At 45.0% G+C, this 25,237-nt stretch overlaps 3 protein-coding genes across 4 annotated transcripts; 2 read left to right on the top strand and 1 right to left on the bottom strand.

Moving 5' to 3' along the window:
* Window positions 1–1,072: 1,072 nt before the first annotated feature.
* On the top strand, window positions 1,073–2,010 carry LOC140223260 (uncharacterized; the record flags this gene model as incomplete). The annotated part of the gene is made up of 2 exons (XM_072294783.1): window positions 1,073–1,940; window positions 1,985–2,010. Coding segments are annotated over 2 exons (894 nt in total), but the record flags the coding sequence as incomplete, so codon positions are not given.
* A 14,043-nt stretch (window positions 2,011–16,053) lies between these two features.
* On the bottom strand, window positions 16,054–19,867 carry LOC117861200 (FHA domain-containing protein FHA2). 2 transcript variants are annotated; one of them, XM_034744716.2, is made up of 3 exons: window positions 18,830–19,864; window positions 17,963–18,120; window positions 16,054–16,495 (listed from the first exon to the last, which is right to left on the bottom strand). In XM_034744716.2, exons 1-3 carry the CDS (start codon window positions 19,509–19,511, stop codon window positions 16,286–16,288), a joined length of 1,050 nt encoding a protein of 349 aa, XP_034600607.1. In that variant the 5' UTR covers window positions 19,512–19,864; the 3' UTR covers window positions 16,054–16,285. The 2 variants fall into 2 exon arrangements, with proteins under 2 accessions (XP_034600607.1, XP_034600608.1); XM_034744717.2 differs by lacking the exon at window positions 16,054–16,495 and adding an exon at window positions 16,621–16,970 and having other exon boundaries at window positions 18,830–19,867.
* Window positions 19,868–21,622: 1,755 nt separating this feature from the next.
* On the top strand, window positions 21,623–24,943 carry LOC117859506 (uncharacterized). The gene is made up of 2 exons (XM_034742626.2): window positions 21,623–22,108; window positions 23,418–24,943. Exons 1-2 carry the CDS (start codon window positions 21,807–21,809, stop codon window positions 24,751–24,753), a joined length of 1,638 nt encoding a protein of 545 aa, XP_034598517.1. The 5' UTR covers window positions 21,623–21,806; the 3' UTR covers window positions 24,754–24,943.
* The last annotated feature ends 294 nt before the right edge of the window (window positions 24,944–25,237 follow it).

Genomic DNA, 25,237 nt, shown 5'->3' with positions numbered 1-25,237 from the left:
ATGTGGTCATTCTCTCTGGTTTTATGGGAATAAGCAATGCATATGCAGGGGTTGCTGGCCTCCCCACATGCGCAAGTCACAAGTCACACAATTTTTCACGCGAAATATGCGCGTGCGTGCTGCGTGGGATTCGAACCCACGACCTCCAGCCTCGCGCATAATTTCCATGCCATCCCACATATACAGCACATCTAACTTATATAGGGCATGCAATCCTTTTATATTAAGTGACCGAGCTTTAGTCCCGGTTGGTGAACCTTTTAATCCAGGCTAACTTTAAACCGAAACAAAAGGGAGCGCACGGAAGGTGAGTTCTCTACCAGTGTTTGTAGCCCAATTACTGAACTGATGAACATTATTTCACTTCAATCAGGCGATGCAGGATGGAGCAGCACGCCAGTTATTCTATTTGGCACAACCATATAAGCACAAAAGGAATACGTACGTACAGATGAACAAAACAAAAAACGATGATTCAGAGATGCCGCACTAGGCCCAGCAGGCCGCGCTCACAGGTGGGCCGGCCGCGTTGCACAAGCGGACCGAGCGCGGGAACGGACTATGGGCCGTTTTCGCTGCTGGGCCGAAAAGAAAGTTTTGCACAGTAACGCTTGACAATTAGTTTTTTCTATTTCCAGAAGCATTTAATTGATGTTTTTTGCATAGTTTTAGTCTCTAATCAAATTTGAAGCAACGGGATAATTTGTTAGAGATTAATAAAGTTTATACAGTGGTTTTGCTTCTGAGAATAGATTTATTTCACAGTTTCCGCTGCAAAAGTTTAATTTATTGCTCTATTTAAATTTAATTTGAACCAACGAGATAATTAAATATTTGAGAGCATGATAAAGTTAATTCCTTCTTCAAAAGTTAGATTATGGTGTTGTTATTTTCTGACCAACGTTGTTAATAACCGTATCATGATTTAAAAAGTTTGATGCTTTTTATTTCTATTTCTGCCCAACGGTGATATAGTTTTAAATTGCATAAATAGTTGTATGTTTTATTTTTTGACCAACGTTGGAAATAAATCATGCAATTGTTGTTATGATCTCACCTTGAATTGCAAATTTCAGGAGCATTCAACTTAATGGCTTGTCTCAAAGAGATACCCATTCTGAAAGGAAACAACCATGTAGAGTGGAGGAAGAAGATTGATTTCTCCTTCATTTGTGGAGAAATTGACTGGGTGGTGACTACACCGCGGCCAAAAGCTCCAGAGAAGCCAGTGAGGGATGAAGGTGATGATGATGCTGCATGGCAGCAAAAGGAAAGGGATTATGCTCCACTAGAGTTGGCATATACCCTTGAAAACAAACAGTGGACCACTGCCAACAAGAAATGTATGGCTTTGGTAAAGAATACGATTGAGCCTGCAATTTTGGGCTTGATCACAGAGTGTGACTCCATCGCAGAGTACCTAGAGAAGATAAGGAATCAGTTCACTGGTTCCTCAAAGATATATGCTACCCAGCTGTTCAAGCAGCTGGCCACAGAGAGGTACACTGGAGGAGGAACTGGCATAAGAGATCACATCTTGAGGATGTATAACTTGGCATCACAGTTGAAGCCAATGGATCTTGAGCTCAAATCTGGGCACATTATTCATTTGGTTTTCGCTTCCCTACCAAAAGAGTTTGACACCTTTGTTGTCAACTATAATATGCAGCCAGAACAGTGGGACATGGAAAAAATGATAGCCATGTGCGTGCAGGAAGATGATAGAATTAGATCCTCATATGGTGGTTCATTGCACTATGTGAAGGACAACAGGAAAAAGAATGCTAACTCCTCTTTCAAGGCACGAGGAAAGGCTCCCATGCAGCAGCATCACCAAAAGCCTCTCACATTAGACAAAGATCAGTGTCTCCACTGCAAGAAAAGGGGGCATTACAAGAAAGAATGCCCCGACTGGTTAAAGTCGATCATGGCAAAAAGAGGTGAGAACACTATCTCCTTTGTAAATGAATTCTTGTATACACAGTATTCGAAATCTACTTGGTGGATTGACTCAGGTGCAACTGTTCATGTTGCAAATTCTTTACAGGGATTCCGTTCGACGAGGACTACGCAAAGAAGAGAAATATATGTTGAAGTCGCAAATGGAGTCCAAGCAGATGTTGAAGCTGTTGGCGATGTCTCTCTAGAGCTAGTTGATGGCTTCATGCTTGTACTTAGAGATGTACTTTATGTTCCTTCGTTACACAAAAACTTGATTAGCATTTCACATATGGACCATGATGGATATGAATGTCATTTTGGAAATGGAAAGTGTGCCCTTTGGTTTGATAATGCATGTGTTGGTGTTGCCATCCTTCACAATGAGTTGTATTTATTATCACTGCGTGAAAAAGTAAATTCTGTGTGTGATGTGAATATGAATATATCCTCGTCAAAGCAAGAAACAAAGAAAAGAAAGAGAACTCATGAAACATTATCGAAATTATGGCACTGTCGTTTAGGCCATATTTCGAGGGGGGGAATAGAAAGAGTAGTTAAGAATGAAATTCTTTCTCAATTAGAGTTCTCAGACTTAGAACAATGCGTAGATTGCATTAAAGGAAAGTTTGTAAAGCAAATTAAAAAAGGCGCTAAACGTAGCACAGGAGTTTTAGAGATAATCCACACTGATATTTATGGACCATTTCCTGTGAAAAGCGTGGATGGCTATGACTCGTTCATAACATTCACAGACGATTACTCCTGTTATGGTTACATTTATCCAATTAAAGAAAGATCAAAAGCGCTGAATAAATTCAAGATATTTAAAGCTGAAGTTGAAAATCAGCATAACAAAAGAATTAAAATAGTAAGATCCGACCGTGGGGGGGGAGTACTATGGTCGATATACCCCATTTGGCCAAGTTCCTGGACCTTTTGCAAGGTTCTTGCAGGAAAACGGCATAGTAGCCCAGTATTCGATGCCGGGTGAACCTCAGCAAAATGGAGTAGCTGAAAGGCGTAACCGTACACTGATGGATATGGTGCGCAGCATGATGAGTTATTCCACCTTACCATTGGGACTGTGGATGAAGGCGTTGAAAACCGCCATTCACATTCTAAATAGAGTGCCAAGTAAGTCGGTGCCCAAAACACCGTATGAACTATGGACAGGAAGAGTACCCTCACTAAACCACCTGCGTGTGTGGGGGAGCCCAGCTGAGGCCAAAGTATTTAACCCAAACATTGGGAAGCTAGATCCCAAAATAGTAAGCTGCCACTTCATTGGCTATCCAGAAAAATCAAAAGGTTTTCGTTTCTACTGTCCAGATAGATATACAAAGTTTGTAGAAACAAGACACACCATTTTCTTAGAGGATGAAATGGTGAGGGGGAGCATGGTGGCTCGAGAGATTGATCTTGAGGAGAAGCGGGTGTGTGCACCTAATCCAATGATTCCGGAACCATTCTTCTCACTACCTATTGTTCCCGCACCGATAGTTCCTGAGGTCGTGGTGCAAGCACCCGCTACAGTCCCTGATATTGTGGTGCAGGCACCTGCTGTGATTCCACCCGTGGAAACGATGAGTGAAGTTTTGGAACCTATCCTTCAGGAGCCAATTGAACCCATCATTACACACGAGGAAGAGTTGCAGCAGCCACCTCTGGATGATGTGCCACAAGCAGAGGCACAGAATGTGCCCGAAAGTGAGGGGCCTAGAAGGTCTCAAAGAGTCAGAAGATCAGCTATTTCTGATGACTATAAAGTTTATAATACAGAAGAAGTTCATATAGAAGGTGATCCCACTTCATATGAGGAAGCCATGAAAAGTGTTCACTCATCAAAGTGGCTAGAGGCCATGGAAGATGAGATGAAATTGATGAGTTCTAACAAAGTTTGGGAACTTGAAGAAATTCCTAAAGGAGCCAAAACAGTAGGCTGTAAATGGGTCTACAAGACTAAACGTGACTCCAAAGGGAATATAGAAAGGTATAAGGCGAGACTTGTGGCAAAAGGCTTTGCACAAAGAGAAGGAATAGATTACAATGAAACTTTTTCTCCTGTCTCATGTAAAGACTCCTTTAGGACCATAATGGTATTGGTTGCACATTTTGACTTAGAGTTACATCAGATGGATGTAAAGACGGCATTTCTAAATGGGGATTTAGAAGAAAGTGTCTACATGAAACAACCCAAGGGTTTTATCATGGAAGGCAAAGAGAATATGGGATGTCGTCTAAAGAAATCCATTTATGGATTAAAGCAAGCCTCTAGACAGTGGTATCTAAAGTTTAATGATATAATTAAGAAATTTGGGTTTCAAGAGAATATAGAGGACAATTGTGTCTATGCAAAGTTCAAAAATGAGAAATACATTTTCCTAATTCTGTATGTGGATGATATCTTACTTGCGAGCAGTGATATCAGTCTACTGCAAGAGACAAAGAAGTTTTTGTCCTCAAACTTCGATATGAAGGATCTCAGTGAAGCATCATATGTTTTGGGCATAGAAATTCACCGAGATAGAAAGAATGGGGTTCTTGAATTATCGCAAAGGGCATATTTAAAAAAGATTCTAAAGAAGTGTAATATGCATGCGAGGAAGGCCACACCTGCTCCCATAGTCAAGGGTGACAGTTTTGGGAATTTTCAATGTCCCAGGAACCAGTACGAGATCGATCAAATGAAAGCGGTTCCATATGCTTCAGCTGTCGGAAGCTTACAGTATGCTCAAGTATGCACTCGCCCTGACTTGGCTTTTGTCACCAGGGTTCTTGGTAGATATCAAAGTAATCCAGGTGTAGAACACTGGAAGATGGTAAAGAAAGCATTGCGTTACGCGCAAGGCACAAAAGAACTCATGCTTACATATAAGAGATCTGATTCCCTAGAGATAAAAGGGTATTCAGATGCAGATTTTGCAGGAGACAAAGATGATAGAAAATCCACGTCTGGTTACGTGTTCACTCTCGCAGGAGGAGCTATCTCGTGGAGAAGCTCAAAACAGAAAGTAACTGCGTCATCAACGATGCATGTAGAATTCATAGCATGTCATGAGGTCACGGGGCAGGCGATGTGGTTAAAGAAATTTATACCCGGATTGAGAGTGGTTGACTGTATTCACAGACCACTAAAGATGTACTGCGATAATGAGCCAGCAGTATTCTATGCTCACAACAACAAATCAAGCAATGCTTCCAAAACCATTGAGATAAAGTTTTATGTTGTGAAAGACAAAATCCAGGATCGCACTATAAGTCTCGAGCATATAAGAACAAAAGATATGCTTGCGGATCCGCTCACGAAAGGCTTACCACCCAATGTGTTCAGAGAACACTTAGCCGGCATGGATTTAAGGGAAAGCCTATGATTCCTAGATTGTAAAAGGCCCAAAAGAAACAGAATTGTTTCAAAATAGAGAGGTGTGTTGTAGCTGTTGATTCTATCGGTGATTGAGCTATAACGATGAGGCATGCTCTACACATTAATCTATGATGAAATGAATAAAAGCGAAAAGTGTAAAGTTAAAAGTAAATGATGAGATCAAGGGGGAGAATGTTAGATTGATCTCCTCCCCAATGGGCCCAAAGGCCCATCGGGACCCTGATCCGCGCCCTGATCGGGGGCGCCCACCCTAGCATTGGGTGGTGGACCCCTGTCACGCTGCGCTATATAAATAGGGTGGGGGCCACGGCTCGGCTCACGAGGTTTGCCGCTGCCAGCCGTCCCACCGACACACCTACCGATCTAGGTCTTGCGCAGTAGCGACGGGAAGCACCACCGCCGCCGCACCGGCAACGCAACTGCACTGCGCATCGCTGCCTTGCGCAGATCTTCAACGACAGAACCCGCGATGGCCAGCAGCTCTGCTGCTTCCACCCCTAGGGGTGAAGGTACCCCTACCTCTCTCTCTCTCTATCGCTCTCGGTTGACACCAGAAACCCCAAATCCTTCATGTTGATTATGATCCCGACTAGATATGCATCTAGAGATCCTAGGCATGCACCCTAACAATGGTAGCCCGGAAAACATCCCTGTGTTGGTTTCTTCAAGCTTGCCACAAAAATCCAGTCGCTCAAGCTGAAGCATTGCCCCTTCTTCAAACTTCACCGATTTCAGGCCACCAGCACTATCAGACTCGGGAATGCCTCCGGATGGAAGGTGAAATGGAGGTCATCAACCTGGAATGACTTCGCCCACAGACGTAAGCTGACCAGGTTCAGTAGCTTCCCAAGAACTTGGAGTGCAGGTTCGTGCTCCAGCATTCTAGAGCTCCTTAGAACCAACTTCACAAGATTCTTGAGCCCCTCGACCCATCCTGGCACCATACGTCTCTTCAAACAGCCTAATTCGTACTCCACTATCTCGTATCGCGCCACCATGGAGCCTAGCAGAAGAGAACTTCGGAATCAGCTAGGGTTTTAGACCCCCATCGAAAGGATAAAAGAAGTTTGGCGGAAATAAAGAGAAGAAAGGGGATCGAAGTTTTGCCGCGCTGATGAAATCACGAGAAGAAAAGTATTGAAGTTTAGCCGTGGTGATGAAATCACGAGAAGAAAGGAGACATACCGGCTGGAGGAGAAAATGCGGTGGCGGGCGGCGGAGCCTTCGTGAGGATGTGCAACCGCTCTATCTCCATGGCGCAAGACACCACACGCCTGCGGGGCCCGCGTCGCAGCTCCTACCAGTGGCGGCACTGTGCAGCCACTGCTGCCGGTGAAGGAGGATGCCCTAGGGTTTTAGGTCTGTGTGATGGCGGCTGGGGCACGCGCAGAGGACCAACTAAGTAGGAGGGTGGTGGTAGCCGGATCAAGATTGGGCCGTGCTTTGTTAATGTTGGCCCAACTAGCTTATCAGCCCATGTAGCAGCAGCAGTTCCGGCTATTTTATTCCGACTGATTCGTCTGCCCTGCAGCCTGCTGTTGTTCTCGAACCCTTTTCTTTTTCTCGTTCCCAAATTTTTAGCATCCTCCCTGGCAGCCAACTCATTTTGGCATCAATTTTGAATCACTTATTGAACCGACGAAATAACTAGTGTTTGGCGCGCGTCCCTGCGCGTGTGGAGCCTCACGATTATATGTTGTGTTTGACACAAAGCAATCAAAATGAAGCTATATACCAAATGTTAAATAGATATGATGTCACATATAAAATATATCATTGTCCTAGGTAATTTGGTACAACGAACCATAGATGATAGCTTACTGCAAAAACACATGTAATTTACAACAGCTAATTAAGAGCAGTCCGGGGATGCTATTACAGAAAGTTAAGCTAGATAGTGTAGATGGAGACAGGGTGAGAATGTACTGGTGCTTACTCCGCTGCAGGCAGAAAGGTATGATTTGTCAGTGTAGACTATGAGATGAGTGACATGTTATGATAGTATTGCAATTGATAACAATGAATTTTAGTCTTACTGCATCATGAGAATATCACTGTTCTCTTCTAAAAGGAATTTGATATCTCAATTTCATTTAAATTTCATAACAATCCATTCCAATCAGCATACAAAGAAGGAATTGGTTGGATTGAACTACAACCTGAAATGAGAGGGTAGTTTTCTAGGTGCTATCAGGAAGACAGGAAGAGAAAAGTGCAGTGGACTAATATTGGCTGCATATGCACCAGGACCTGAATGAAAACAGAGTCTTCAAAGAAGGAACGCTGTTTTTCAATTAACAGAAATAACTATTGCCATGCTGCGAATAAAATGGGTATTATGTGTTATACGTGGACTTAAAGCTGCAAACAAAATCAGCATATATATGCCTGTATCAAAATCTAGCAGCACTGCGCAAGCATGTAGTCTCAAATAATATGTCTCAAATTCTGAATATAAGCTCAAATTCTAAATATAAGCTGAATTCATGTTTTACAGTTTGACATGTGAAAATGCATGACAAATGCAAAGTGGCTATTAACAAGAAGATGGTAAACTATGGTACGTGTAACCTATTCCAAGATCTGAAATCGCGCATAGCTCTAATGGACAAGGTTAAGACTAAATTTTAAAACTATGCATCTGGACCAAAAACAGCATTGTGGTGGTAGGAATGGAAAATCTTAATTAAAATTTGGCACAAAAAAATTGTTGTTACAATGTTGGCAAAAGAGCTATCTATAGTATATCAGAAGCAAGCAAGAAGGAGGTCACAAAGTGTAGGATGAGATAAACATAAACAAAATGCAGGGTAACCTTAGATTGATGAAATTTCTCTGAAATGTTATATGGATTTTTTTAGAAGAAAAATTCAAGGCAACCTTATAATGATTAGAGGAAGAACTTGATTCTACAATATCCACTGCAAAATTACGTTTTCAAGAGAGGTGTTCAATAGTTTAAGGCATGATATTATATATCAAAGGATTTGGATGAGATGCCAGAAGTTCGAGATGTTCTTAATAAACTACCACATGCAATGAAACTTAAGAGGGAACAGAACTCTAACGTTACCTTTAGAGTTGATGGCTGCTCCTAAAATCGTAAAGGCAGAGATCAAGAATTCATAGGTCTTACTAGCCTTTGCTTCTTCATGACGAGGTTGTTTTTTTAAAAAAAAATTGAACGAACGGGTACGAGACTGTGCCAATTTCATTGATAAAGAAGAGGTACAAGAATACAGTCCTGGCAGGCTATAATCAGAAATAGAAAAAATAAAAAACAACTCTAAGATATAGCACCAAAAGACTCAATGCTCCGTAACTCTATCATCGCTGGCCGCCACAACCTGTCGAGCTTTTGTAAGATCGAACGCCAAAGATGGTTGTTTTATGTACTGTTAAATTGTTTCCCTGCAAGATTGCCAAAACAATGTACGGCTCTTAGTGTCCTCATAAATATAACTAATTTGCACATAAATAAAATGCATGATAATATAGATGACTGAAGTAGGATTAAACATGGCAGCACAGTTTCTAACAAATTAGCCAGGTTGTTTACCTGCTAACACCCATCAGGGGATTCCAAGCATTATACGTTGTCAAATAAAGCTTCATTTTTGCTCTCCATTGAGATGTGACTGCAGACAATAGAACTTCAACATTCAACATACTTTGTCTTTACTGCGCTAAGCAGTATCCTTGATCTGTTAGCAGATGATCTCTAAGATGTATAGTTGATGCAATAATGATTTTGACTCGTTCAATATGCCCATGTAACCTCGAATTTGTTGAAAAAAATGCACTTGTAATTTAATTTTTGTCCGTCCTTTATTTGAGTTGGTTCAGTTCATTGGCTACTTAACAGATGTTGTGTAAGCTCCATAGTGCTCTGCCTTGATGTATCATTGGTAATGGCGACTTAACAAAAATGGAGGCACTAAAAGGCTATTTCCCTGTGGTAACACTGCTTATTCTAAGTCATATAGTCTAAGCAAATGGGAATCGAAACTAATGCACTAATGAGATGTTTTAGATTTAAAGCTTCAATCTCCAGGGATGCTCATCTATGTCCAGAGTTTGGGGGATCCTGCAGGTTAAAGGTCAGTGAAAGGAGTTTGAAATTGGGATGGACCATTTTGAAATCTAAACTTTGAGATTGATTTTACTGTAGCACTGGTTAAAGCTCTAAAAAGACAATAGGAAACTGAGTGACACAATCCGCGTTTTCATTTGAAAAAAAGTAAAAGCACAACAAGAAAAACAATTGAAAAAACTCAAACGGTTCGATGATGAATGATGAGTGACTAGCATAGTGCCCATCAAGAATTCTAACTCGAAGTTGATGCACACGGGTCAATCCATGTGGAGCAGACGTACGTGGTGCCATCCATTGCTCACGATTGTTGTAGGCTATTAGCTGGTCCTCTGACATTTTTCGTGCATCAACAAAGGGATATCATAAACACAATCGAGTGGTTTTCCGATCTCCACGTTACATTTTTTATTGCCCCAAAAATTAGAGCTCCTCGGCATCTTCTCCAACTCTAGGAACTCTTAACAAAGATTAGGGTCTTGGGTTTTAGGATTTTCGAGAAGCTCAAGGTGGGATTTCTGACCTGAGTTGCAACAACCCTAGAGGGAAGGTCGGCAACACCAAGCCCGTGAAGGTTGCAGGGGCAATAAAGCAAGGTGGTGATGGTCGGCAACACCAAGCCCGTGAAGGTTGCAGGGGGCAATAAAGCAAGGTGGTGATGGTGCCACCTACCAAGTCTAAGTTCTGTTTCCACCTAAATTTTCCAAGTCAAAGTTGAATCACACAAGTCAATCAATATCAGGAGCGGAGCCCAACCTTCTTATCGTGATCCAGATGGATTATTGAATTCGAAAACTTAATGGTGTTTGGTTCATAGAACGTTAGCATAAATGTAAATGGAATGAGATTGCGGTGTTTTCAACTACGGAATGGCAATTACACTCTTTCTTTGATTCAAATATGGTAACGCAATCAGATAATATGTTTTCTGATTACAGAGGGAAAGGGGTACGGTGATAACAAGCTTGTATTGTGGTGGGATTTGATTGCAGCGTTAAGCAATTACTGACCGGTGTAAACAAACAGCTATAACATAATTCATTAGCATCCGTAATCCGCTTGCATTACATTTTGCCCAACCAAACACTACCTTAATCACTGCTCATTACTAAGATAAGTAAGCTTTGACCCCATTGTTCGTTGGTTTGAAAGAACTGACCCGGTAGCTTTTTGGGTTGGCTTTACCCCGACTCAATATAAAAGCGGGCGCGGAAAGGATCAATTGCAAATCAACCATGGCTCACGATTGCCACAGGCGCGCAGAGAGGCACGCTCTTAGTCAAGATGCCACGCATAACAAATTAAACATGCATAGTTGCATTGAAAATCAGGCAAGTTTCATAGGAGTTTCATGAGCATTAAATTGTATGACATATTAGCAATTTTGCTGGCTTGGCAAGGTTATTATGAGTGAGAAAAAAGAGTTTCATCAGATGTGAGAGGAGTTTCATCCTATGGCACTCATCAAGCACAGTTACCAAGTTCTCAGTCTTTGTAACTATGCAATGAAACTGTTCATTGAGAATGGCCTCATGGGACTAAGAGAGTGATAAGGCCATTCTCAATGTAAAGTTTCATATTTATGTTTCCAAGAGTGCCACATAAGTAAAATTGTATTTAGGGCATGTTTGGATCTAGGGCTAAATTTTAGTTCTGCACTTTTAGCTCAAAATTTAGCTCCTAGGATCCAAACAAGTGGGCAAAAAGGGGCAAGGAGCTAAAGTTTGGGCTAAAAACTTTAGCTCCCAAAGAGACCCTAAACTGGGCTAAAAGTGGTCCCCCGGACCAATTTCCTCCCCTTGCCCCCTCCCCTCTCTCTCCTCCCCGCACTCTCTCTCTCTCTCTCTGCACTCTCTCTCCCCCCGCCTCCTTCGCCCGACGCCGCCGTCTCGCCTTGCCAGCCCCGCCACCTCCGCCTCGCCTCGCCGGCCCCACTGTCTCCGCTCGGCCCCGCGGTGCCGCCACCTCCTCCTCTTCCTCCGCCTCGCCACCGCCGCCGGATCCAAGCCCAGGCCACGGGTGCTGGTCCGGCGATGGCTCCTTACTGCTGCTTCCTCGATGTTGATGCGGATCCGATGCCTCCATCTTCACCTCCTCGTCGGTGCTGCCGTGGTCCGCCGGTCTCGTCGTCCTCCCGCGTCCGCTTCAGCCCGATGGAGACGCTGAAGAGCCCCGCGGCCTGCTCGGGGTCCACCTCCTCCGCCATCCTCTGCTGCCCCCGGATGTCGCCACCGCCCTCCCCCTCACCGCCACCTTCCTCAGGGATGGAGGGCCGCGGCAGGCTGTGCCGCGCGCGAGCGCCGCCCTGATGTGCTTGGCGGGCAACGGCAGCGGGAAAGGCATCCGCAGCAAGCGCCTCGCCGGGGTGCGCGGGGGAGGACTTGCACGGGTACGCCGCGGAACCGCCGAAGAGGTGGTGCGCAGGGCTCAGGCTCGACCATGGGGAGGAGGCGGGGCATGCCGGACATGGAGGGGAGCTGCGCTGGGGTGCGGGGGAGGAGGAGGTGGAGGACGAGTGGGGAGTGCTCAATAAATAAGGGCAAATCAGTCTTTGTTTGATGAAGGATTAAAGTTTAGCTCATGGATCCAAACAGGTGGGCAGAACTAAAGTTTAGGAGCTAAAATTTAGGGGCTAAAGTTTAGCCCATGAACTAGTGATCCAAACACCACCTTAGTTCATAGATAAAATAGCTCACATAAAGCATAGTTTCATCTTTTGCTATTTCCATGGCTATATGCAAGACATAAAGATATTGGAAATAGTGTACACATGATTTCATCCCATGAAACCATTTTCTTCTCTAACCTCATAAGTAGCGTGCCATGTCATCAAAATTAACTATGGCAGCTCATTTATGGTCAATTTCGTTGAAAATGGCCTAATCGTCTCTCGGTCTTTGGGAAAAAAAAGAACAGTAGTGCACCTACTTTTTACCGAGGTAAATCACCAGAAAAAAAAGACTCCTCGTCAGCTAAACATGTGCAGCAGTAGGAACGTGGTCGAATTAGTTGTCAATAAAAGCCACCTACGGGAATCCTGCCGTCTAAGTTAGGCACACCTGGTCTCGGGTAGCTGCACGCTCGTACGTATACTAACGTACACGTATCGATCGACGTACAGTGCAGCGCGCGCACTGTGCAGGCGTTACCCGTCATTCATGGCGCGTACATCTGTTTTTCTTATGGCTTGTTTAAATACATCGCAAATATTGGATCCTTGCACATTTGGAATGGGTTTGGTGGTGCACTTGGGATGCATTTTACAAATCTGTTAACCCAACAGGGATCGAAGGGGACCTTCGCAGGTATACAAGAACAAATGTTCACGTACGTTTCCATTCTCACATACACTTGGTAGTTAAATGTTAGAATGGAATTCTCACATACACTTGGTTGTTAATGTTAATACAGAATATAAGGGCACCATTTTTCCTCCTTCTGTAGCTGTCATTAATTTACCAATAATGGATTTCTTGTTTGTGCGCCGCCGTGTGCCGTGCGCGTCCTGGCAACACGCACGACGTGAGCGGCCGCCGCCGGCCGGCCTCTGCAGCCTGCAGGCGATGGCTCAGGCCATTGCGGCACGCGCGATCGTCTCGTCTCCTTGCACTGGCTGGCCTACCTACACGCAAACCGAGCGCGGCATGCTCCACTGCCGAGACTGGATATGCCGATGCCTGATGTGCCCCTGTCTCGTTGCTTCGAGCCGTTTGGAATTTGGAACTATTTCCTGGCCGAGAGCAGCTTCGCAGACGCAAAGTTTCACCCCTTCTCGCCGCCGGCGCGCGCACTCGTCTCCGCCGTCGGCTTTCCTGCATCGCGCACCAAGAAATGTCGCGTGCTCTCCAGTCGATCTCCACGGTTTTAGTAGATGGCGTGCCAACTGACGAGGACACGCACCTAGGACGGTACAAGCCCAGCACGCTGTAAACGGGAGAGAGAGGTCCCTTAACACTGATGAGATTGGCAAAATTTCCAAGCTCCATTGCCAGTGTCACATTGAACCCGTTTTGTAAGATACGCATAGGAACTCCGAACTCATGAAGATCTGTGAATTTGAAACGCGCTGAGCAGTAACCACTGACCAGCATCACAACGTGGGAGTATGTCCGGGTTCGGTTGGCGCTAAGAGAAACCTCACCGAGTCCGATTGAGAGTCCAGGTCAACGGAGACGACCGCCTCCGCCAAAATTTATTTATCTGATTCATATACTGGCAGTGAAGTTTTGGACGAAATTGTGAGGCTTGCTACCTTTTATTTGTCGGATTGGATAGACAGAATTTACAGGGAATCAAGGCAAGGAGGCCGGAGATTAAATGGCGGCCGGCGGCGGCGAGCACCAGCGGCACAGCAAGGGGAGGCAGCGCCTTCTTTTCGTGGTGGAGGAGAGGAGGATTCTTGATCGAGGCTGCGACCAATACCTTGTCTTCATGATAAACCTCAAGGACATGTTCGCGTCCGCCGCCGGGAAGGACGACGATGAGGACTGGGCGGTGGCGATGAGGAGCCTCCCCCGCCCCGTCGCTCAGATCGACACGCTGCGTGGGCGGCACGAGCGCCTCGACCTCGCCGCCGTATCCGGCGCCGGTGGCAGCACCAGCATCGTCGTCGCCGTCAGCTGCGACGGGCGCACCGTCATCTACGACGTCGCCGCGGCGGCCGGGGCGCCATGCGGGCGGGAGCTTCGCTACAGCATGCCCGGCGGCACCACCCTGATCTCGTCGGGAACGCAGCTGTACGCCGTCCCCAACCACCTCTGGCCTCCAGCCGGCGGCGATTACGCCCCTAGCTTCCAGGCCCTGCAGCCCCCCGCGCAGGCAGGCGGCGGCCGCGACCGCCGCTGCTGGTCCTGGCGCGAGCTAAGTTGTGTAATAATCTGTTTGAATATGACCTTCTTGTTCCTGTATTATAATGTACCATTTGCCATGCTTCTGTTGTACTACTCTGATGCGAGTTATTACTTGGTGAACCAACACTTTACTAAGTAATGACTCCAAGACCGGTCATACTCCTCCTTGGGGAATGACAGGTCATTACACCCCGGTGGTGGAGAGCTGCGACTGGGGAAGCACAAGGTGCGCTGCTACAAGATGTCAAGCCATGGAATAGACGGCTACGTGCTGCAGCCTTCCTTGGGCTGAGCTGATGATCATCTATCCCTTTGTGCTATTTGCACAAAATTTGCGCCGATGGCAATGAATCCGGTGCTTGGGGTTGGCCGCTTCAATCCTCAGACGCGCGATGTCCAGCAGCAGCAGGCCGGTGGTCTGAAGCTTGGGGTCGCTCTCGATGGATGCGATATGCGACGACGAAGATGACATTGCCTAGCCCCAGCGACCATCACCGGCAGGGCTCGCCGTCGAGCTCTACGGGGCTAGGCTCTCCGGCTCTCTCCGCCATGGCGCCATCCAGCTCCCTCGCCTGTCTGGCGAGGAAGACTGGCTCCCTGAGCCTCTGACCGCAGTCAATGCACAATCTGGAGCCGCAAGTGCCGGATCCTGCGGCCAGAAGGTACCCAGGGTGGACGGTATTTCAAATACCGTCCACCCTCTGGTCGTTGCAAGCGCGCCACCAGCGCTGCTCCCCGTGGCTCGCCGGAGGCGCGCGGCGATCCTGCGCGGCGCCGCGACCCACACCATATGCCGAGCACGCTGGCGTACACGTTGGGGTTCCTCACCATCGGCCGGAGCCGGATCCCAGCAGGGGCGCACCTGGTCCCGCGCTCATCTCGACGTCGGCGCCGGGGTCGTCGAAGGCCATCTGCACGATGAGGTCCAGCGCCCACCCGCCGTACATGGCGTCGACCGTCGGGCAGCGGCACGCCGAGTGCCAGTGCGCGCCATAAGCCCATGGCACTGCGCGCGGCAGCGCAACAATGTGAAGCAGCAGCTTATACAGATAGAATTGTTAAGCAGCAGCTTATACAGAGATAACGTTGTAGAAATTATAGGAATTATACTAAGCAATAGACTATACTGAAATGTTATGATTAACATGACAGAATACTGCATATCTCAAATTAATGTTTTAGTCCAAAGTATGAATGTTTTTTCTAGTGATCTTCCTGTAACTGTTCTTACTCTAGCATTGTGCTTCTCTGAGACTCATGCGTGACTAGTGAAGCAACTGCTATGACTCCGTAACTCTTAGCATTGCTACTGCTGTATGCAATCCAACTTTTGTTCTTTCATTGGTGGCTGGCCAAAACTGCAGTACATCCCTCTGGTTGTGGTTGATGCTCTCAAACACACAAATTTACAAGAGTCACTAAATTCAGTGGAGAAACTACCGAAAACAGGACTCCAGTCAGTATACAAGTATATGAAGGGGAAAAAGGAAAATAAGGCTGTTACAAGCTCCAACCACCTCTGGGCTCCGGCCAGGCAAAGAAAGGTTCAGGTGCTCCGGTGGTTGGGTGCTACCATGCTACCAACCCGCGGATGCACTAATATGCATCAAAAATTCATTTAAAAATTTGAATCGATACTTCTCGCCATCTTCTATCATCATGCAAAAGTTGAGGATAAACAAAAAATTGTGCAAGAAATAAAAAAAGAAATCAGTGCATGAACAGCCAAACAAGACACTGGATATACTTACAGGATACCGAACCGAACTGCTGAGTTGCTAGCATTGGTTAAAACTCATGCTTGATGCTTCCATATACATGTCAACAGTACAGAGGTGATCATGGTACAGACCAATACAGCTGTTGAAACACACGAGATACAGTACAACAGGGTTCAAAAGAGACGAGGCAAATGAGACACGGTACACCTCCGACCCTTCTGAAAGCGGACTGCAAATGGAGCCGGTGTGCCTGTTATTTCCTCGGCAGGCCATCTCGTCCCCTATAGTTTTCCCTCTAGGAGAGCAAGGAGACCAGCGAGACAAACTCCGAGGTCACTCTGCCTTTCGATCTTGTGTTGATGACGAAATGCTCCGGGTACTTTCTGAGCAGCGCCAGAAGGCCAAACCAAGGCCTGCCCTTCGTCTCCGTTGGTGACCAGTCGTCTGTTGTTAGGTACTTTCGGACCCTGCTGGGATGCCACACGTTGCCAAACTGTTCAAGGAGCTGCAAGAAATCAAACGGGTTAGAATTTGAAAGTGGCAACAAGCACAGTGGGATAATTCGCTGAAACAAGAAGCTTACAAACATGGGCATCCCATACTTTGTTCAAAAGAAAAACATACAAAAAGTCAGCAGAAAAGGGGATATATAGATATACAAGTTCCAAGTTTATAGAGAAAACAGAAAATAATCAATGGGCAAAAGAACATCACTGGTAACGTATATGTGCTGTACAAGAGAGTGAACTGAAAAGTGGCAGCTGAAATTCTTGAAACTGCTAGAGAAGGGTTCTTAAAATAAAATAATAAACACAAATCATAACTACAAGAAATCACCATCTCAGGTGAGGGACCAAAGCTTCCCTTTCTGGGTGCTGATACACAGTACAAGTCCAACATGGAAACAAACTACCGAAATGGAAGGCAGGGGTTATCTATCATACTCCACATCTGAGGATGGCAGACAAGGCGATGAGCACCTAGCAGCACATTGCATCACTTTAAGGGGTTAGGATATTCGGAGAATTGGTTAGAACATACATTGGGATAGGAAAATATCTGGGACCAAATAGACCAATCCCTCTTTGCCTGCTTCCTAGTAAATGCATTGCAATGCTTCTATAAGGATGACCTGTATTGACTCTTGACGCATAGGAAACAATATCAAAACCTAGGAAAATCAATCACTAGTACGTGGAGCGTATCTAAAAGCAAATAACCAAACTAAAAATCATCATCCATAAACTTGAGTTATTATGAACAGGACCTTGCCACTAAGGTTGCTCGGTGCTACATGAGTACATGACTGCTTCGGTATTTCTTCGCAACTGCTGCTGCTGTTGGGGCCATGCAACATCCGCAACAGTCAAATAGGAAACATACTGTGTGTCAGTGTGTGTGAATTGCGATTCTTAACAATGCCCATGTCAGTGGAATGGGTCTAGATGCTAGCAGACAAAGCCCTGTATTATTAATATACTAGAAGGTTTATAGTCTACAGGCACAAAATCGAATGCTTCAGCATAGTTTTCTCAGGTCAGCTCGTATACACATCAAGCAAAGCTTTGCAATGGCAATGACCGCTAACATAAAATATAGGAAAAGGCGACATAATCTAGACCAAATCCAGATAATGTGTCAGAATGGTGCTGCTCATGACCTGGATTATCTAGTTCAGATTTACAGGGTAGGAATTCTATCATTTGACTTAAATGTTACAGTTCCAATTGGCATTTGCCCACAAGTTTCTCATAGTCTATTCATGCTATCACTAATTTCAATCTGAATTTATTTTCTTTAATGATGTAGTCCCATGTTCCATCCCCTCAGTTTACAAACACATGATATAGCATTAGGTTTGCCTCGAGTTGATTAAGTAACAGGATACAATTTGGACTAATCAGGGAGCACGAGATTTTGAATTCAGCATCGAAATTGAACAAGTATATATTTATGATTTTCCATAACAAACCTCGGTGTGGAGTTTTGTCATGGGCATCCATTCTCCAGGACCGCAGAGGTCAGATAACACTGTGGCAACAGATGAAACGACCTCTTTCTCTTCTGCTTGAAGGATTTGTTGGTTGTCCATATCCCTGTCACCCCTTGATCTTATTTCTGATCTACTGTCTGCAAAACCAAAAGACAGCATTTGAGGTACAATGGAATGGACTGTTTCTGCACTGTGAACAATGGAAATAGCTCTAAAAAACAGAATACAGCACAAGTGTTTCCCATTGAATATAATTGCTAACTGAAAAAGGGAGTGCAGGACTGACATATATTCATCACATCATATACTAATACTTAATCCTTGAAACAGTTAAATACTTCAATACACCTCTTGCTATATTATTAAGAGTAGTGAAGGTAGAGTTTCAGAATAGGAAAAAAGAGATGCAGCTACATGCCTACATTTCAACATAAAAGAGACCTTGTTGTGGGAATACATATATAAAAGATTAGAAGGTACTGTTCCAACAACAAAAATGCCTTTTTGACACAGCATTTGCAGTAGCGTCCAGAAGATGCTATATTCTTGTAAAGAAAGTATTGATGGATCTTTTCTTTTATGACAATTAATAGTTACTAAAATTTCCTTAACCATCACTTTTGTTAGGTTGTGTCATACTCTAGCTTATCAACTGATATGGACTGTTGATAAATCCTTACATACTATGTGATCAGTAGTTTAATGTAATCACTAGGTTAAATTATTGTCCAAGCACAATCACAATTTACTATGCGTCTTTAACAATAAAACAAGAGGATGAAGAAACATAAATCATACTATCAGTAGCACACATTCGATAAAAGCACACAGGGAGCATAGGATTACCTTCACCTAGTGTTCCTATTGCTTCCACGTTGATTCGGTGCCCACCGTAGATATCCAATTCTCCGGACGACTTCTTGTTTCTCTTTATCAACTTCCCCCTCACCCCACTTTCACTGATTCCATTCCCAATGTCATCGACCTCCCGACCATAATCACCTTCAAAGGAGCGGTCGTGAAAATCAGACAAACGAGGGCGCCCTGGACGTGCGTACGATGGTGGAGGGAGCTGCTGTGGAATAATTGGTGCATGCCGAGCAGCAGCAGCCGACGCAAAGATGGACCGCGTCGGGAGCAGGAAGTAAAACTTCTTGTCCCCAATCTGCAGCAGATCCTGCGAATCAAGCTTAACAGGCGGGTTTCCAGGGAGGTGCAGAACACCCTCAACAAGGCATCCGTTCTTGCCGATAACATCGAGGGCGAACCGGCGTCGCTGGAAATCGTAGAATATCCGGGCGTGGTGGCGGGAGATGTTCATACCCCCGCCGAGGCTCGAGAGATCCACATCCACCGTCGATTTCTTGCTGTTGCGGCCCAGCATGATGGAGTACGTCTGCATGTAGTACTCGAAATCTTCGCCCTGGAGCTTGGCAAACCCCGCATCCACCTCACCATCAGCGCCCGAAGACCCACCGGGCATTCCGCCCGCACCCAGGGTAGCAGGGACGGCCTTGACGTGGGGCATGGGGGCCGGAGGAACCACCGAATTGTTGGGAAATCAAATGCAGCCGCAGCTTGGGAACCTTGATCTCGGGAGCTGGAGAGAAGAAGAACCACCTAATCGGACCACGGCAGGGTCCTGCGCCGTCGGGTCGGAGGGGAGCTGCGGGCCTGCGCTGGACGGATCCGTCGGGTGGAAGGGAGGAAGAGGAGGTGCTGAGTTCGGGCGGAGGGGAGCTGCGAGCCTCCGGCGGTTGGGCTGACGGGGAGGGGCGGGCAGAGAGATCGATCGATCTAGGGTTGGGGGAACGGCCGAAAGGGCCAGCAGCCGCGCATCACTTGACAGAGTGCTTCACAGGAGAAGAAGGCGAGAAGGGCGAGAAGCCAAGTGATGCTAAAATAGGGAAAGGCTGCAAAAAATGGTGGGTATGTGTTGGAGTGCTAGTGGTCCATTTTTTTTTGATAAATTAGAAGGGCACCTAAATCTAAATCTACAAGTGAAACGGAATTTCAATTTTGTTTGTTTATAGTGAAGGAAATGGATTTTTTAACATCAACATGATAAGATTGCTTATGAATAAATGTGAATCGATCAAGTATCTCCTTTCTTTCTTTGACGGTTTAGCACTAGTAGAGAATGATAACAAGGGAACTTTTGAATAGGTGTAGCTTTAATGTCTTAATGTTCCGTGATCTAGTGAAGGGATAGGGTGGTTGGGGGTTGAGATGGTCTAATGGGCGAGTGAGACTTACTTGATTCTATCTCGAATTTTTACGTGAATTATTCGAAAAGTTGAAGCAATTAGAACAAATAAACTAGAGCAAGTGTTTAATGAATGCATGAGGCTTCAAAATAAAAATAGAAAATTAGGACAAACAATAGCTCTATTTTTATCCAAAAATATATAAAAAAAAGTGTTGTTATCCGTGGAGTCTTTGTCCTGTGACTTTCACTGATAGTGTTAGTGTTAGTGGATGCAATTTTGTCATTGAATTGTATTGTTGGACAGAATGAAAATACCACATATGTTTTAAATATATAATGTTTAGTACTAATTAGTTTAAAAATAAATTAATTAGCTTGTTCCAATAGTTGTATATTTAAAAATGCATGGAGATATGATATTTCACGGCAGAAGTTACCAAGTGAGGAAAATTTGTTTATTAACCTAAGCTTATTAGCACTAACATTTTTTTAGAAAAATAGCCTCCAATAAAATCTTGCATATATTTTAATAAGAGAACAATGTGTGTGGGAGGGAGAGAGGGCCGATCGGCCGGGAATATAACTGTTAGATTTTCTCAAAATCAGGAAGATATGTGAGCACTTTTGGAATTTTTTTTCTCGACTTAAGGTCTTAAATTGGTTAAATCCAAACCATGGCTTCTTTACCTAAAATGTAAAGAATGATTAAATACACTAAACTACAAACAAAGCTATACCGTAAAAAGAGAAGGGAGGAGGATATGGTGTTACAGAGCATCCATCTTGTGATGTAAGTAGTGTACTGCTAATTCTTTTCCATTTGGTTGAAATTTTAGCTTAAAATAGGTACCATCGCTACATGACTTCTACCACTTAGTTCCAATGCTAACTTTTAAACCGTGGCTTCCCTAAAATGAAGAAGCAAATCAAGCTTCTTTGGGGCACAAAATGAGCCACAGGAAGCATCAAATTTGAGGGCCGATGTGCCTGGCTTTTCTTAAGCAATTTATTTCAAAAAACTTACCTTTTACGCAGAGCCAAGTTGTTGAGTCATTAGACTACTTCTAATGGGAAGTTTCACGAGGTTTCATTCTCATTAATTAGTATACCACATAGGATTTTTTGATGACATGACGTGAAATTAAAGAAGAGAGAGATGGAACCAGTTTCACCTAGATGAGTTTTGATCTTATAAAACCACATCATAAAATTATGCATTGGGGAGAGAAGTTTCAAACACTATTTCATTTCATTGTTGCTTATGAAGCTGTCTTGAAAATATTGGGATTAACCTTATAAAATTGTTTGTAGTCGATGAAAATTAGGAAGCAAGAGGTTTAACGCAAGGTCACGTGACCACACTGTGTCAAGGAGTATCCCAGGAAGAAACAAGGAGTCAAGGAGGCAGCAATAATCACACAGGACATTGACATGAGCACACTGTGTCACGTTCGGTGTTTGAGGCCACGACTCCCGTAGTCCGGTCCCCTTCCCTCAGCACGAAACCAAAACGAGTCCACACGAGCCAGCCGCTCGGCGTCGCCGTCCGTGGCCCGCCGCCGCTTGACGGAGTAGCAGCAGCAGCAGTAGCAGGGGGAAGGCAAGCGTGGCCGGATGGGGGTCCTGGGCGACGCCTCCGGGTGGTGCTTCTGCTCCGGCGGGGCCAAGCTGGAGCGGATCAAGTCCAGCCTCCTCGCCGCAAAGGGCGCCGCCGTAGCTGCCGTATCCTTCCCCAGCGGCGGCGGCGGCGGAGGAGGAGGAGGAGGGGGAGCGGGAGGCAAAGGCGGGAGCGGGCTCCTCATCCACCGAGGCCTCCTGCTCACCACGCACGGCACCATCCCCTCGGCCGCCGCGGCGGGCGCCGCCGAGGTCCGGCTCAGCCACGGCCGCCTCCTAGCTCGCCTGGTTCCCCAGAGGTAACAGCGCATTTCTTGGACTCCCCTGTTTACCTTTCCCTTGGCTTGGTTTGAATGTGCAATGCGGTGTCAAGCGATTAGATTTTTTGGGAGCGAGTTCATCCCCCAGCAATCTCTTGATAGTACAATGCCGCATGAAAAGATTGGATTTTGGGTTAGAGAGTGCAGAACTTTTGCCAATTTCATTCTGCTGCGTTCGTACCTGATTATTGATGTGGCACCTTGAGTCCTTTGACCGTGGTGTAAAAGGATTTTTTTTTCCAGTTAATTGAAAGCTGGTAGTTTTTTTAGTAATTCACACTTCCCAGATGTATATATGATTCAGTTTTTTTTTCTGTGAATCTATCTACCAACTGCTGGTTTCTGCATTTGAGAAAAGGGGTTTTGTTTGCGTGGAAGCTTGAGACTCAGGGCCATTGTGCTTGGGTTGACTTCCATGTTGTTCAGGAGATTATTTTGGGCTTGTGGTCATGGACTTAGATAATCTTGATTTTATTGATTCGCTTAGTCATGTAGCGACTAGCAACAGTATTACATGCCGGTGGGGATAAGGATTTTCATTTTGTTTGGTTGGCGAGGAACAGGTATAGAAAGTGTAAGTGCATTATGCTTCCTTGTTGATAGGATTTTGTGAGATTAAAGATCTGCTAGTAGCAGATACATGGACCAGCGTACCAAGAGAGACGTATGCTCACTGACTCAGGCTCTCAGCCTTACTGAATGACAATAAAATTAGAAAGCTTTGCTGCCATTTTGTAAGGGATGGGGGATTAATGCTGGTTTGTGCAATAGTGGATAACTTTTAGCCTAGTACTGGATTGCCTTTCTGTTTCTGTACAGGATGGCATAAATTCTTTTCAAGTTTAGATTGCTGGTTGGCTAATGGTACATAAGATTCTTTGGCAAGTAATATCTGCTGAGAAGTGGTCCTCAGGTCTACTTATTCACTTGATTGATGAGCACAGGACATGTTTTTAATGCACTCTTAACTCAACATGGGATCAACCTGGATTTTCCTCTGGAACACTTTATTGTCCAACACCCAGACATTCAAATGATTAGTTATATGGAATGATGGAAGGATATAAAAATGCTTTCAACATAGCAAAGGAAGCTCCTTTCTTAAGATTTTTTTTGAAAGGATATAAAATCTTTAAAAAAAGTAGCCATGAAGAGAAAAATATGATGCACATTCTCCTTGCCGTTAGTGGTTGAATAAGCTAAAAAAGTATAGGAACTCAAATGGGGCTTTTTCTTCCATGCCTTTGCCAGATTACTTACTGCTACACATTTTATGTCTTCATTTCAGGTTCTTTATTACCAGTCCTATTCTTGACCTTACAATAGTTGGTCTTGATGTCGTGGATGGTGACTCAAGTTCACATGGGCAACAGCCTCATTTCTTGAAAACTTGCTTGAACCCCAGCTTGGACCTTGGCAGTACAGTTTTGCTACTGGGACATAACAGGAGGGATTTGGCTGTAGACGAGGGGAAGGTTGTAATAGCTACAGACAACCTTATAAAGTTCTCAACTGATGAAGTCTTGTGGCATCCGGGATCTGCTGGGTTTGATATGCACGGAAATCTAGCTTTTATGGTCTGTGATCCCATGAAAATTGCACCTTCTACACCTAATGGGTATGCTTCCGCATCATCAACTGTGCTTCTTGCATCAAGAAAGGATGTGCCCACACAGTTTGGGATCCCTATCCCTGCAGTATGTGAATGGTTAAAACAACACTGGAATGGTAGCTTAGAAGATGTTAGCAAGCCAATGATGACTCCTGCACGGTTGACAACCTCTGGAGAACGAAGTGGGCGTTCTTCCTTTGGTCATATTCGTTATATTAAGACCACGGAGCGAGAGGGTGGTGATGTCTTGTCATCATCACAGATACCACCAAGACCAACATGGCAGCATGGAGCCTGCAGCTCAGCATCTGCCAAGATTTCACATGGCGAAAAGGACTCAACTGTCTCACATTCTTTCCATGGGCAACATGAGCTCACCTCAAAAATGTGCAAACCTAAGAACGAGCAAGCTGCTTCACTTATGGATATTAGCCTTCCTCCTGGGCATTCAAGATCTATTCGCCTACCGCTTCCCTTGAAGCAAATGATGCCTGATGAGAACAAAAATGAGGCGAACAGGCCAGCTCCGCATGGAACACGTCCATCTAACGTGCAAATCAACTGTGGCACTCTTCACAATGTTGCTTACCAGGAAAATTGCTGGAGTGAGGTGCAGTCCAGTTCCTCCCCACTCGCGATATCAGAATTAGGAGATGAGAGGGATGGTTTTAGCAGCGGGGAGGAGACAATGTACTCTGCTGAAACAAGGGAAAGCCGGAACATTCCAAGTCCAAAGGACAAGAAGGCTGAGATATTGGGTCGATCCCAAAGTTTTGTGAATCATAACAAATGGGACTCACCTAAAAGTGTCGAATCATCAAAAGGAGTCCCCTCGAAGTCGCACACCTTCATCCCTTTGAGAAAGCCGCATCTACAGGCTGCAGCCATTTCACAGAAGAGCCAAGATTATTTCAGCCCAACCGTCTCCTCCAACATGAAGAAGAGGAACTTGTCCCAAACTCCCATGAAACCGAGGCAGCGTGCTCAAGTTACCTCGAAATGGATAACTTGATGCATTGACCTGTTCTCAGAATCATACAAAGATAACACCTTGGTTTAGTCAGTTCCCACGGGAAATTTCTTCTTTCTTTTTTCTTCTTTGTAGTTGTATTTTGTAAATGTATTCTTGTCATGAACTACTCTCTATTGGCCATTCTTTTCAGGGCACCAGAAATTAGAAATTATCGCTCTTTACCGTGTAATTCTCTACTGGAGGAGGGTAATTCACAGGAATGCATTTTTTTTCTTACTGGGTTATTCATGAGGCTCTCTACATGCCAATGCCATTTCTTGAGGCGAATCAGCGGATAGCTTTGCAGCTGTGCTGTTTTCTCTTCTTGCACAAAAGCTACGCCAACTCGTGGCATAGTCTTGTGTTACGAAGTGCCGGCTAGTCAACAGTGGCTTCTGCATCATTATCCATTGTTTTTTTGGAACGTTTCATGAAGCATGTTCAGCCCGCTGCAAACCTGAAAGATTATTCTGGTAAGGAATGC

This window comes from Setaria viridis, chromosome 6 (genome assembly GCF_005286985.2).
Source record: "Setaria viridis chromosome 6, Setaria_viridis_v4.0, whole genome shotgun sequence".
Classification (NCBI taxonomy): domain Eukaryota; kingdom Viridiplantae; phylum Streptophyta; class Magnoliopsida; order Poales; family Poaceae; genus Setaria; species Setaria viridis.
The sequence above is the reverse complement of the archived record's forward strand: the minus strand, read 5'-3'. Positions and strand labels throughout refer to the sequence as shown.

Coding starts and splice junctions, on each gene's coding strand:
- LOC117859506 (XM_034742626.2), top strand. CDS start 21,807: ATGGGGGTCCTGGGCGACGCCTCCGGGTGGTGCTTCTGCTCCGGCGGG. Junction 22,109..23,417: donor GCTCGCCTGGTTCCCCAGAG/GTAACAGCGCAT, acceptor TCTTCATTTCAG/GTTCTTTATTACCAGTCCTA.
- LOC117861200 (XM_034744716.2), bottom strand. CDS start 19,511: ATGCCCCACGTCAAGGCCGTCCCTGCTACCCTGGGTGCGGGCGGAATG. Junction 18,121..18,829: donor AATAGGAACACTAGGTGAAG/GTAATCCTATGC, acceptor TTGGTTTTGCAG/ACAGTAGATCAGAAATAAGA. Junction 16,496..17,962: donor TGACAAAACTCCACACCGAG/GTTTGTTATGGA, acceptor GATTTCTTGCAG/CTCCTTGAACAGTTTGGCAA.